Genomic DNA, 13,076 nt, shown 5'->3' on the forward strand with positions numbered 1-13,076 from the left:
GGGCGTCTTTATGTTATAAAGGCATGTTTTTGACGAACCTATGTCGTACATATGTAAGTTAAAATCTACTTTTTAGGCTTCGAATGGACAGCAAACTCACAAAGAAGGTTGGAGGGTCCGCTAAGGCTAAACTAAAATCACCATGGGAGGTGGAAATGCCAACAGCACACAAGTACAAGAGTCCAAAGAGACGCAAAGCAAAAACAATTCAAGACAAGTCCAGGCATAAAACACAATGAACCTCTGACTAGCAAAAATCACAAAATAAAAGCACCAAACAGGAAATCACGGTGGAACGGAGAAAAACCTGTCAACCTGCCAATCTGCTTGTGTGTGTGTCCGCCAGTGTCTGACGGCGAGCACACGACTCCCGAGTTAGACTTTGCCGTCCTGCTGCTGTCCAACCACCAGCAGCCGCCCATGTTTCAGGTGCTGGACCCGCTTCTGGAAGTCAGCATGGGGGGCCAGGCCACCGTGGGTAAGGAAAAGACGACCACATCAGAGCCGCGTTTTGCCTTGCTTGCTTTGTTGTTTTGTTTTAGTCATGACACACTTTGAGTGAAGTCCAACTGATGTGTATCGTTTTCGAGCGCCCGTGTCATCTTTTTTAAATGTAGCTAAGCTTAATTACACGTACAAAGTGCATTTCAGAGCTCAATGATCAGGAAATTAGGAAGAACATGATCACTGCATGCGCAAAAAGAATAAAGAAATAATAATATAATATTTAATAATACATAAATAATAACAAAATAATATACTGTAGCATAGTGTAGTATAAAATGTTATATACTGTAGTTCTATATATTTAATATAACAACTAATCAAATTGTCATGAATAAGAAAATGAAGAACATGATCACTGCATGTGGAAAATGATAAATAAATAATAACAACAAAGAATAACAGAATATCCATCCATCCATCCATTTTCTATACCGCTTCTTCCTCATTAGGGTCGCGGGGGCATGCTGGAGCCTATCCTAGCTGACTTCGGGCGACGGGCGGGGTACACCCTGACCTGGTCGCAATAATAGAAAAATGATAGAATGTTTTATTATTATTTTTATTATTTATTATTAATATGGTCACTGCAATGCGGAAAAATAATACATAAATAATAATAATAATAAATAACAATATAATATGTGATAATACATCAATAATAAAATAATGTAATATTACACATTGCAGTATAGCATAGCATAGTATAGTATAGTATAATATAGTATAACATATCATTCTTTGTATTTAATATAATATATAGTAAAATTGCCATTAATAAGAAAATAAGAAAGAACACGATCACTGCATGCAGAAACTAATAAATAAATAATAACAGAATATAAAATATAATAATAAACACATAACATAATGCTGTGTTATAATATACTATCATATTATATTATATACATTTTATAATATAATAAATGAATATTGAACTTCTTATTAATGAGGAAGAACATGATCACGACTTACAGAAAAATAATAATGTATTATAATATATAATCAAATTCTAAGAAAATGAGTAAGAACATAATATATAATAATAATACATAAATAATACATATAAATAAATTGTAATCTAATATATCAAATATTGTATCATGTATGATAATACTGTTGCATTATTTAAAAACATAATATAATAATTCATACATTCAATCTAAAAATTCTCATTAATAAGGAAATGAGGAAGAACATGATCGCTGCATACAGAAAAATAATACAGAAATAATAAGATCTGATGATTTTAGACGTGAATAATAACAGTAATTATGTAGTTTAGCATATTCAGTGTTGACCTACAGTGGATTGCCGTTAGCATCCAGAATGTACAAAATGTATGAGAGTGGTCTCCACAATAGAAGTGCTTCATTCTCGCTGTGCAGGCGGTCAGCACCTGGCGGTGAGCGACGCCGACACGTCCCCCGACGAGCTGGAGTTCGAGCTGGTGGAAGCGCCCATCCATGGCGAGCTGGTCAAAAACGAAGGCGGCGCTCACACCAGCATGACAAACGGTGAGGCCGACACATCTCCGCGTGAGACGTTAAGGGTCGGAAGTTAACCCTTCGGAAGCTAACCCGGATCCTTTCCCTCGACGCCAGGCGATGTCTTCACCTTCGGCGACGTCACCCGCAACGTTCTGTTGTACCGCCACGCCGGGCTCTCCGGCCAGGACGACGCCATCACCTTCTCTGTCAGCGACGGCATCTCCATGGCGACCACGGTGGTGCAGGTGGCGGTGCTGGGCGCCCGCGGCGACGGGCCGCAGCGAGACCCCGCCGCCAGTCTTTCCCTGGAAGTGGGCAAGCAAAGCAGCACGGTCATCAAGCGCTCACACCTGGCCTACACTGTAAGCAATCATCATCATCATCATCGTATGCGCTTACGTAGCAGTCGGAACTTACACTGTAGATGAATAAAAAAAATAAAAATATATCAATAAAAAATATATATATAATCAAATAAATGGATAGTTTTAAAAAATGAGAAAAATAAATGAACAAGGCTACATGATAGACAAATTAATTACATGATACATGAATTAAATGTAACAGTAAAAAAGCACCTTTATCATTGTGGTTGTCTTTGATCAGTGGAAGGGGCGTTGCAAAGGAGGGAGAGACCAGCGAATCAACAATGACACCACTACACTGCGAAACGATCAGTGTTCATGTCATAGGACCAGATCCTTTCACGCTTCTCTGCTTTCTGAGTGTTTTTGCAGTGTCTAACTTCACATCACTTTCACTTTCCTTTTCTTCTCAGAAGAGCCCGGGAGACATAACAAAGGGGAAAACGTTCACTTTCACTTTCTTTTCCTAATTTCGGAGCATTTTACGATGTCTCACGTCACTTTCACTTTCCTTTTCTTTGCAGCACTGCATTCAGAAGAGTCTGGGAGACATAACAAAGGGAAAAAAGTTTGCTAAAAAGAACAAAAGTGATGTTGTCGTTCCTCAGTGTAGCGACGTGCCACTACGTATTCTTCCACCACACGCATGTAGCTGGTTTTCTTTTTCTTTTCCAATTTCTGAGCATTTTACGATGTCTGACTTCACTTTTCACTTTCACTTTCCTCTTCCTTGCCGTACTGCCATTAGAAGAGTCTGGAGACATAATGAAGGGAAAAAGAAATAAAATTCACTAATAAGAACAGAGGTGACTTTTTTTTTCTTTTTTTTCTGTTTTCTTTTTTCCCCTCCTAAAAAGAACAAAAATGACTTTGTACTTAATCAGTGTAGCGACCTGCCACGACGTGTTCCGCCGCGCACACGCAGCTTGTTCTCTTTTTCTTTTCCCATTTTTGAGCATTTTACGATGTCTCACTTCACTTTTCACTTTCACTTTCCTTTTCTTTGCCACACTGCCATCAGAAGAGTTAGGTGGACATAACGAAAGGGAAAAAATGTACTTAAAGGAGCAAAATTGACCAAGTTTTATGGGGAAGGGGATCCTGTTTTTCCTTTTTCCCCTTTTTTTCTCTTTTTTTCCTATTTTCCCTTCTAAAAAGAATAAAAGTGACCTTGTACTTAATCAGTGTAGCAACGTGCCACTACATATTCTTCCGCCGCGCTCAAGAAGCTACTTCGCTTTTTCTTTTCCCATTGCTGAGCATTTTACGATTTCTCACATCACTTTTCACTTTCCTTTTCTTTGCCACACTGCCATCAGAAGCAGTGGCGGTTCTGGCTTGAATGACGCCCTGTGCGGACCTGTCATGTGCTGTGTTGCTGCTCTGCTGCCGTCTCTTGCAGCACACTGCTGACCCAGCAGAGACGCAGCCACCGGTACACACCTGCTGCTAATCACTTACCTGCCGTCTTAAGCATGGCTGTGGGACTTTCTCGTTGCCAGATTGCTGCTTGCTCCTCTCCTGATCTCCACCCTCCCTTGCCCCCTGTTTTCATAGTCTCTCCTGTTAACTATTCGTACCTGCTGGGTTCTCAGCAGCGTCTTTTGTTAGTGTTTTCCCTGCTTGGTTTTCAGCAGCGCCCTTGGTTTATCCAATTTTTGCATTTTTCCTGCTACTACTTTTGCTAGCAGTGTTATGTGGATCCTTTTTGTGGCTTAGCCCGGTATTTTAGTGTTTTTTGGACTGTGCGTTTGTGTTTCATTGTATGACTTTTTACTCGTGTGGAGGTACCGTTCTGGTACTACCATCTCTGCATCATGGGCTCCAAACACCGGCTTGACAGGACTGACGCTATGGCGCTATGGCGCCCCTAGAGAATGCAAAGAACACTATTGACTTTGTCCTTGGAATCAGTATAGCGACGCGTGACTACACTTTATTCCACCTACGTATTTTTCCGCCGCACGCACTCCGATCTGGATTCAACCTGGTTTGACCCTGTGCATTGACATCACCAGCTCGATTGGACACACGTTCCTTCTCTTGTAGGACGACTCGTCCCCGGACGACCAGATCCGAATCCAGCTGGTGTCCGTGCCCATGTACGGCCTCTTGACCAGGACTCAGGCACAGCAGGAGCCTCAGGAACTGAGGGAGTACTCCACCTTCACCATGGAGGACATCAACCGCAGCACCGTCAGGTTAGTTTGGGGATGTTTATGCAATATTTTTGTACTTCTTTGTTTTGCACATAAAACAACTTCAGGAGTTAGAGGTGGACAACGTCTACCTCTTCTTAGAGAGCTGAGGCAGGGTCATGCGGACATTTACCTTCCATTCCAATGCGCGCAGATAAAATAAGTCAAGTCGTACTGAATGCCATCATCTCCCGAAGAGCCGAGTGTCTCCTTTCATCTCAGGTTCTGCTTCTCGTCGGGAGACCACGGCCTTGTCAGACATTATGAAAGCAAACAAAAGAAGGCGAGAGAAGAAAATAAGGCCTTAGCAGTGACGACTCGTGCCACTCTTGAGGGCGACCCTCGAGATGAAAGGCAAATATTTACACGCTAACTGCGTCTTTTCATCAGTGCAGGCTGCTGTTAGCTTCCTGCAGCAGCGTTTCTCCAGGCAACGCTGACAGTGACTAATACTTCTAGGAGAATGACATTGGATTAGACGAGTTCGGATTTCATGCTTTGTTTGCTCACTGGCGGATTTGAAAGCATCCCTTAATCCACAGTTATCCCAAGGATGGATAGATAGACACTACACGCGGAGATCCAAGGCTTAATTGATTAATCAATCAGGGCTTGGATCAGACCCCTCAGTTGGCCTGTTTTGCGTTTTTTATTTAGACTCTACCAAAGCAAAGAAGCGGTAGGAACAGAGGGAAACACGGCTTTCGATGTTTGTTCGTTTTTGTCCAAAGTGCAGCCCGGGGTTCGATTTGCTCATGCGCCACATTGTAAAAATTACAGTTACAAAAAAAACACAACAACAAGGAGAAAAAAGAGCAAAAAAAATCTTTTAAGGAGAGAATGTTAATATGTGGAGGTAATTATCTATATGTAAATATATGGATCCTGGCATATTCACATTTCAGTATTTGCAACCCCGCAAATTTGTGTGTTTTTGATTTCTGTTATCTCCATATTTAGGGGGTTGTTTTTGTTAGAAAGCGCATCTGATTCACACCAAAACGGCGATGGCCAAGCGCCTTCCTCACTCACGGTGCAGCCAGAAATAATACACTAAGTAACTCAAGTGAAACACACAATGTAACTGTACCACACGGACTACGCGGGTATCGAAGTCAGTGCTTACATTCGGGAAACACAGTTCCAAAAAAACACAACAAAATGAGAAAAAAAAAGAGCAAAAAGGCGTATTTTAGGATAAGAACTTGAATTGTTGATAATCGTAACACAAAGCTTTCGCATTCCGCATTTGCGATCCCTCATATTGGTGTGTTCTTGACCAAGTATTATTATTTCATTTTTATTTATACGTATTTTATTTCTAGAATCTACATAATTAGGACATTGTTTTGTTATAAAACACATCTGATTGACACGGAAATGCGTTTCTCACTCACGGTGCAACCAGAAATAACACAGTAAGTAACTGTACCACATGGCCTATGGGGGTACATGTATACTAATAACATTACTACTAATTTACAACCCGCAAGGCATGCTGGGAAGCCCGCACGCACACTTCCCCAACAGGAAGTTACCCAGCATGCCTTGCGGGTTTTTAATGCTAGTATGGTGTTGCATGTAGAGTATATTAATTAGTGTGTAAGCCTTTAATGGTTGTCAAAAACAGACTTTTATTTTAAGGTTGTTTGAATTGCTCATTAGAGTCGGATCGGGTTTGAAACTGGTTTAATTTGGAGTGCGGACGGCAGTTTTACCAGCGCCCATCGGGCAGTTTGGCTGTGCTTTAACGTGCCAACAATGTTTTCACGTCGACAGGTACGTCACCTCCTTGGAGACGGGCGACCAGCCGATAACGGACATCTTCCACTTTGTTGTCTACGATTCTGACAACCGTCGTCTTGACAACCAGATGTGCACCATCACCATCACCTCCACACCCAGACAGCCGCCAGTGGTCACCGTGCGCAGCGGCATCAAGGTCATCACCCTCCTTGGTCATTTCTATCAAAGTATATCTTGTCAAAGTCAACTTGGGTATACTTTAAAGTACTCGGTAGCAAGATGACTGTGTCTCGTCTACACTCAAGTGTTGCGCACGAGTGCTGCCGTCACTGGAGGTCCACCATTCATTTTTGGCAAGAATGAATTCCAACACATACTGTGACATTGTGAGGAAGAAGCTGGGCCACATGTCAGTTTTCCAACCTCATAAGGAGGTTCCTCTCATATGCCAAGCGTCTTGCTTACAGTCCAATATAGTGCATGAGTGCTGCCAGTTCTGGGGGGAACTGTGGTTAATTTTTGAGAAAGTTGAATTCCAACACCTACCACTTAACACTGTGAAGCAGAAACTGGCCCACATGTCAGTTTGCCAACCTGTTAAGGAGTCCCGACACACCTCCAAGATGACAAGTGTCTTGCCTACAGTCCAATATGGTGCATGAGTGCTGCCAGTACTCTGGAGAAGCTGCGGTTCATTTTTGAGAAAGATTATTCCAACGCATACTGTGACATTGTGAGGCAGAAACTGGGCCGCATGAGTCCCAACACACCTCCAAGTTGACAGGTGTCTTGCCTACAGTAAAGTATAAGTATAGTGCGTGAGTGCTGCGAGTACTGGGATGAAGCTGCGGTTCATTTTTAGGGAAGATGAGTTCCAACATAAACTGGCACGCATGTCAGTTTTCCAACCTGATAAGGAGGACAAGGTGTTGCCTACAATCAAGTATGGTGCATGAGTGCTGCCAGTACGGAGTTGGAACTGCTGTTAATTTTTGAGAAAGTTGAATTCCAACACATATTGTAACACTGTGAAGTAGAAACTGGCCCACATGTCAGTTTGCCAGCCTGATAAGGAGTCTGAATACACTTCCAAGATGGCAAGTGTCTTGCCTATAATCAGGTATGGTGCTTGAGTGCTGCCAGTATTGTGGGGAAGCTGCGGTTCATTTTTTAGAAAGATGAATTCCAACATAAAGTGGCACACTTCAATTTCCCGACACACGTCCAAGATGACAAACATCTTGCTGAGGAACAACCTGTGCAGCTCTGCTCGATTCCATGCCCAAGAAGATCAAGGCGGTGCGAGAAAACAACGGTGCTCGCACTAAATATTCACACCAAGGACACAATTTGGACATGTTTGAAGTGTGCTGACGGAATTTATGTTTCCCGCAAAGAACCGCAGCGCCCCAGTTCAGGCAACACTCGTGCACCCCCCGACCATGACGCTACCACCACCATGCTTGACTGTAGGTAAGACACACGTGCTGCGGTACTCTTTGGCTAATGTTGCCATCTATTGCTGCGACTCGTAGGTCCAAGAAGGCGGTCGGGTGCAGCTGTCGACCAATCACATCATCGTATCGGACCAGGACACTCCCAGGAAGAACCTGCTGGTTTGGCTGGTCAGCCCCCCCAAGTACGGCTTCATTGAAAACACCAAGCAAGGTGAGATCCCCCCCCCCCCATGTGGCTTGAAATGACATAACGACGTTATCATAAAATTTGCATAATTGGGGCGTCGCGTCAATTCTTTTTGTCGTTTTTGTCCCAAACAAGACAGAGCCGCCTGTGAGAGCTTTTAGTTGGCGGAGGCGCCCAGAGCAGCACCCGCTGCTCGTTGAGAAGAGCGATACGTGCTTTCATGTCGGGGTCACCAAAAGACTTCACGAGGTTGATCGCCGATCTTTAAGGCACAAAATGTATCAAGAAAAAAAAACACAAGAAAAAAAATGTACAAGCAGAAAGTTGAATTTTTAAAAGCAGCAGCAGAAATAGTAAAATAAACTGCAATTTTATGAGAATCAAACCAAAATATTAAAAGAAAAAAAGTCCTCATCTAACGAGAAAAAAGTCGCAATTTTACGAGAATAAAAAAATTGTCATTTTAGTCGCATAGAATTTAAATTTGACAGAAAACATAACAATAACGTAATATTTTTGGAAAATGAGTTTGGGGGAAAAGTTGTCATATTATGGGAATGAAGTCATATTAATACGAAAAGAACAAGTATCAAGATTATTGACATCCAGTCTGTATAACTTGTTAGCATATCTACAGTACATGTGTTGCTTTACAAAATAGCAAAGTGGCAAAGTTGCATCCTTGCATTTTTCCACTATGTGGCCCTCCCTGGAAAAAGTTTAAATATCTTGCACTTTGATTTTGACTAAAAACAGATAAAAATTGTGTCATTTGGGACGTTTGTTTTCATGACAATAGCATTTTAGAGCCTGAAAAGTGGACCTTTTTGAAAACTTTTCAGGTGTAAATAGTAGGGGTCCGATATGAGGGAATTGTGATGTCTTACCGATAAATCAGATAACATTAAAAATAGCTGCGATAACCGATCATTTAAAGAGACGCTCCAATGAGGCCAGATTACCATCACTGTGCGGTTGAGCAAATCTTTTTTCTCCTGCCTGCGACGTCAACGGCCTGTCGTAACGTCCCCTGTGCTCACTTGTGAACAAACATTCACTTTCCCAGGAAGACACTCGGCGTGCGAGTTGTACCAAATGCTCCGCGATGAGGGGGGGAAAAAACCATCGAGCACACAAAAAACCTTATCAGCCACCCGGAACGCCAGCGCCGCGGCGTTGGAAAAGTGCAAAAGGTTTGCCGAAGACCTCCGCGGTGTCACACCGGCTGCTCAGAGCACGTGCCCGAATTCAGTGCACCTTGCTGGGCCACGGCAGGTGGCTCCTCTCACTCTATACTCTGGTTCTCCTGAAAGTAAAGATGCGCTAGTAGTAATGTCATGACATTTGATTAGGACAAAACAACAGGTACGGCTGGTAAATCCAACTTTGTTCGAGTCCTTCTTCCCTGCAGGTGTGCACAAAGTACAGTTAAATCTAAATTTCAAAGTCGATATATTACACCCCTCACTTCTTTTTGCCGCTCTGTTGTTCTCTCTCAAGACTCTCAAAATGTCCCAGCGTGGCCCTGCTAGCTGCGAGTGATGCAACACATGTCCTGATTGTCATTCAGGGTAGGTTCTCCTTCAGATAAGAGACTCCTCTCGCTCACCTTCCAGGAGCCAAATGATGGAGATGTGCCGTGTCGGGGTTATAACACACACGCTGCTCGGCTCATTCATCCCGTGTCTGAAACCGCCGCTTCCCGCCTCCTCGGTGTCAAAACAAGCCGACACCTTGGCGCATCCGAGCGACACGACGTGTCTGGGCAGAGTGATGCATGGAGGCCGCGAGGGCGGATGTGAGGCGTTGTAAACGACGGCGGCGTGCACGCAGGCTCTTAATGTGAAGTCGCAGCTGTTGATATTTACGCGCAATAATTTATCCAGGCTTTTACTTTGACGCCTTTACAGTCTTTTTAATGCGTCTCCCCCTCCCACCACCCGCACCCGACCAGGCGGGGCAGTGGGCGGCTCCCGGGTCGTCACGCCCGACGCTCCTTTCTCCGTGGACGACCTCAGCTCGGAGCACATCTTCTACGTGCAGCGCAAAGGTCAGCGAGCGCAGCAGGACGCCTTCAGCTTCTACATCAGCGACGGACACAGCCAGACGGAGGCCTTCTACGTGGAAATCGACATCCAGGTGACTTGTTGGAAGGATACGCTACTTTTTAAAAACAAGCAGCTTATGTTTTTCATGGTTTTGTCTTGTGTAGTTTTCAACATCTACATCTGTTTTATTTTTATTTATTTTATTTTTTTATCCACACATGGAGGATGCCATACAAATATCAAAATTAACCAAATCAGCAAAATTGTCTCTATTTTGAATTATTTAATATATGTTATATAATAACATAATATATTATATAACAATATTATAATTATTTATTGTTATTTATTGTATTATTTCTTTGTGTGATGGATTTCTTCAAAACATCATGATATTTTTTATAATTGAAACATTAGATGTTGTTTCCTATCAATCACAAATGATCATAATTTCACTCATTATTGCTGACCATGAGTGACGCAGTGAAAAAATATATCATAAAAATGCAAATATGCTCTGTGACTGCAGGGTCTGGAGCTTAAATGTCAAACCGAGTTTAATCCAGTTTGATGGGGATTGTCAGCCGTGTAAACGTAGCATGTGACATGTAAAAGTCCATACGTGTCCAGACACGTCATCAACTCCTAATTTGTTGTGACAATGTTGGACTTCATTGGTGACTTTGGATTTATGGAGATTTGTCCTCCATCGTGTCCGCCGCCCACACCCAAGTCACAGTTTTATGTTACGATGTTTGGTGTTACAACATTTGACGTCAGTGTGCTCGGCGCCGCAGAGTTTGGTGTCTCGACATTTGGTGTTACGACATTTTTTGTTATGACTTTCAGTGTCACGACATTTTGGGTTGCAAGGTTTGGTGTCACAACTTTTGGTGTTACACGTTTTGTGTTGTGACATTTTGTGTCACGACATTGGGTGTCACAACTTTTGGGGCACGATGTTTGGTGTCACCGTATTTGGTGCTACGACATTTGGTGCTACACGTTTTGTGTTCGGACATTTAGTGTCACAGCGTTTGGTGTTAGGACGTTTGCCGGTCCAAGCCGTGCAGACATCACAAGTATCATGATGGACAAAGACGGTATCCTTGAACATGTGGAAGGATCTTCTCCTGCGAAAAGGACAACAACAGCATTGTTGCATTGTGTATTGGAACGCATGAGAAAATCCAGAAGATGTCCAGTGGGGATATTTTGTGGTCGTCATGCATCCTACAATCATCTCAAGTTACTTGTTAGTGGTCCTCTCATTGATTCGCCAGCTGACAAATATATAAAGCCTTGGCGGAGGCCCATTCATTCAATCACTGAGTCAGGTGTGACCTTTCCTGTAAGACACAAGTGATCACTGCCGTCAGCCTGCTGATGAACGTTTGCTGCGACCTGTCAGGAAGAATTAAAGACGTCCTCTTCCTCTTCTCCTCTCTTGTCGTCAGGGGAAGCAGGAGAGCGAGCCTGTGGTGTCGGTGAGCAGCATCCACGTGGAGGAGAACTCCGGAGTGGTCATCACCAACTCGTCCCTCAGCGTCCTGGATCAGGACACGCCTGAGAACGAGATCCTGTTCACCATCATCAGAAAGCCTTCCTACGGTCAGAACCCCTGCTCGTACATGTTGTGATATTTGTGGTCAATTTAAATGAAGTATTCATTGGCCTTTGTCATCTTACTGTGCACCGAGACACACACGCACACACACACACACACACACAGTTCCAGCAAACCGATGCTAAATGACTGAGACTCTGCAGGGAAAGCGCGCACACACACACACACACACACACACACACACACACACAGTGTAAAATAAGACACTCCACTGCACGCTGACTGCAGCCATTTCTCTCACACACACACACACACACCATGACACACACTCAAATTACCTGACCTCCAAACACTCTGTTTTTCCCACCGAAATTGTCCTTTCAATCCGGCCTGCCAGAGACCTGGGCGCCTGAAACCATAAAGAAGAAAAAAACCAAAACAAAGTGTAGCGTTGGGACAAAGATGTCTTTATTATCTCGACTTGAAGATGGACGCTTTACATCCAAGCCGCAGAGACAGGGTCGGCACTCATGACTGGACTGATTGACGAGGGTGTCTTTCTCTCAGCGGTCACATGGAAGTGCAGTGTAACATGTGCATGTCCATATCAGTCTTTGGTTTTTGTCCTCCTGCAGGAAAACTCCGCAGACGTCAGTTCTACGCACAGCCCTTAGAGAACGGCCGTGTGCTCTCGCAGGGTTCCACCTTCACCTACCAGGATGTCCTGGATCGGCTGCTCGTCTACACACCCGACACCGTCAGCGGCGGCTCGGACGAAATGGTCTTTACCGTCACTGATGGCGTCCACACGCACACGGGACACTTGCAGTTCACCATGGACGTCACCAGGAGCGAAGGGCCTCGCATGACGGTCAACAGAGGACTGCAGCTGCCGGCCGGTGAGAGCACTTATTCATTGATATTTTCTGTTTGTCACACTTATCAAACACATTTAAATATTGGACAACATAACTGAACACAAAATGCAGTTTTTAAATGAAACTTTGTATTATTAAGGGAGAAAAAAAATCCAATCCTACCTGGCCCTGTGTGAAAAAGTGATGCCTCCCTGTTAAAACATAACATAACTGAGATTAATTGAGATCTATCAGTGTGGAAAAGGTTATAAAGTCATTTCTAAAGCTTTGGGACTCCAGCAAACCACAGTGAGAGCCATTATCCACAAATGGCCAAAACATGGAACAGCGTTGAACCTTCACAGGAGTGGCCGGCCAACCAAAATGACCCCAAGACGACTCATCCAAGAGGTCACAAAAGACCCCACAACAACATCCAAAGAAGTGCAGGCCTCACTTGCCTCAGTTAAGGTCAGTGTTCATGACTCCACCGTAAGAAAGACGCTGGGCAAAAACAACCTGAATGGCAGAGTTCCAAGACAAAAAACATTGCTGAACAAAAAGAACATTAAGGCTCGTCTCAAGTTTGCCAGAAAACATCTTGATGATCCCCAAGACCTTTGGGAAAATACTCTGTGGTCTTACGGGACAAAAGTA

At 43.6% G+C, this 13,076-nt stretch overlaps 1 protein-coding gene across 3 annotated transcripts in view; it reads left to right on the forward strand.

Annotated features, from left to right (window-relative positions):
• The window catches only part of fras1 (Fraser extracellular matrix complex subunit 1), a 218,192-nt gene that overhangs the window by 173,819 nt on the left and 31,297 nt on the right, over window positions 1-13,076 (forward strand). For all 3 annotated transcript variants that reach the window (XM_054775017.1, XM_054775018.1, XM_054775019.1), the window contains 9 exons: window positions 347-478; window positions 1,893-2,021; window positions 2,109-2,356; window positions 4,409-4,560; window positions 6,337-6,499; window positions 7,839-7,971; window positions 9,902-10,086; window positions 11,453-11,606; window positions 12,198-12,461. In XM_054775017.1, coding sequence (XP_054630992.1) covers window positions 347-478; window positions 1,893-2,021; window positions 2,109-2,356; window positions 4,409-4,560; window positions 6,337-6,499; window positions 7,839-7,971; window positions 9,902-10,086; window positions 11,453-11,606; window positions 12,198-12,461 — 1,560 coding nt within the window. The remainder of the gene's footprint in view (window positions 1-346; window positions 479-1,892; window positions 2,022-2,108; window positions 2,357-4,408; window positions 4,561-6,336; window positions 6,500-7,838; window positions 7,972-9,901; window positions 10,087-11,452; window positions 11,607-12,197; window positions 12,462-13,076) is intronic.

This window comes from Dunckerocampus dactyliophorus, chromosome 4 (assembly GCF_027744805.1).
Source record: "Dunckerocampus dactyliophorus isolate RoL2022-P2 chromosome 4, RoL_Ddac_1.1, whole genome shotgun sequence".
Taxonomy (NCBI): Eukaryota; Metazoa; Chordata; class Actinopteri; order Syngnathiformes; family Syngnathidae; genus Dunckerocampus; species Dunckerocampus dactyliophorus.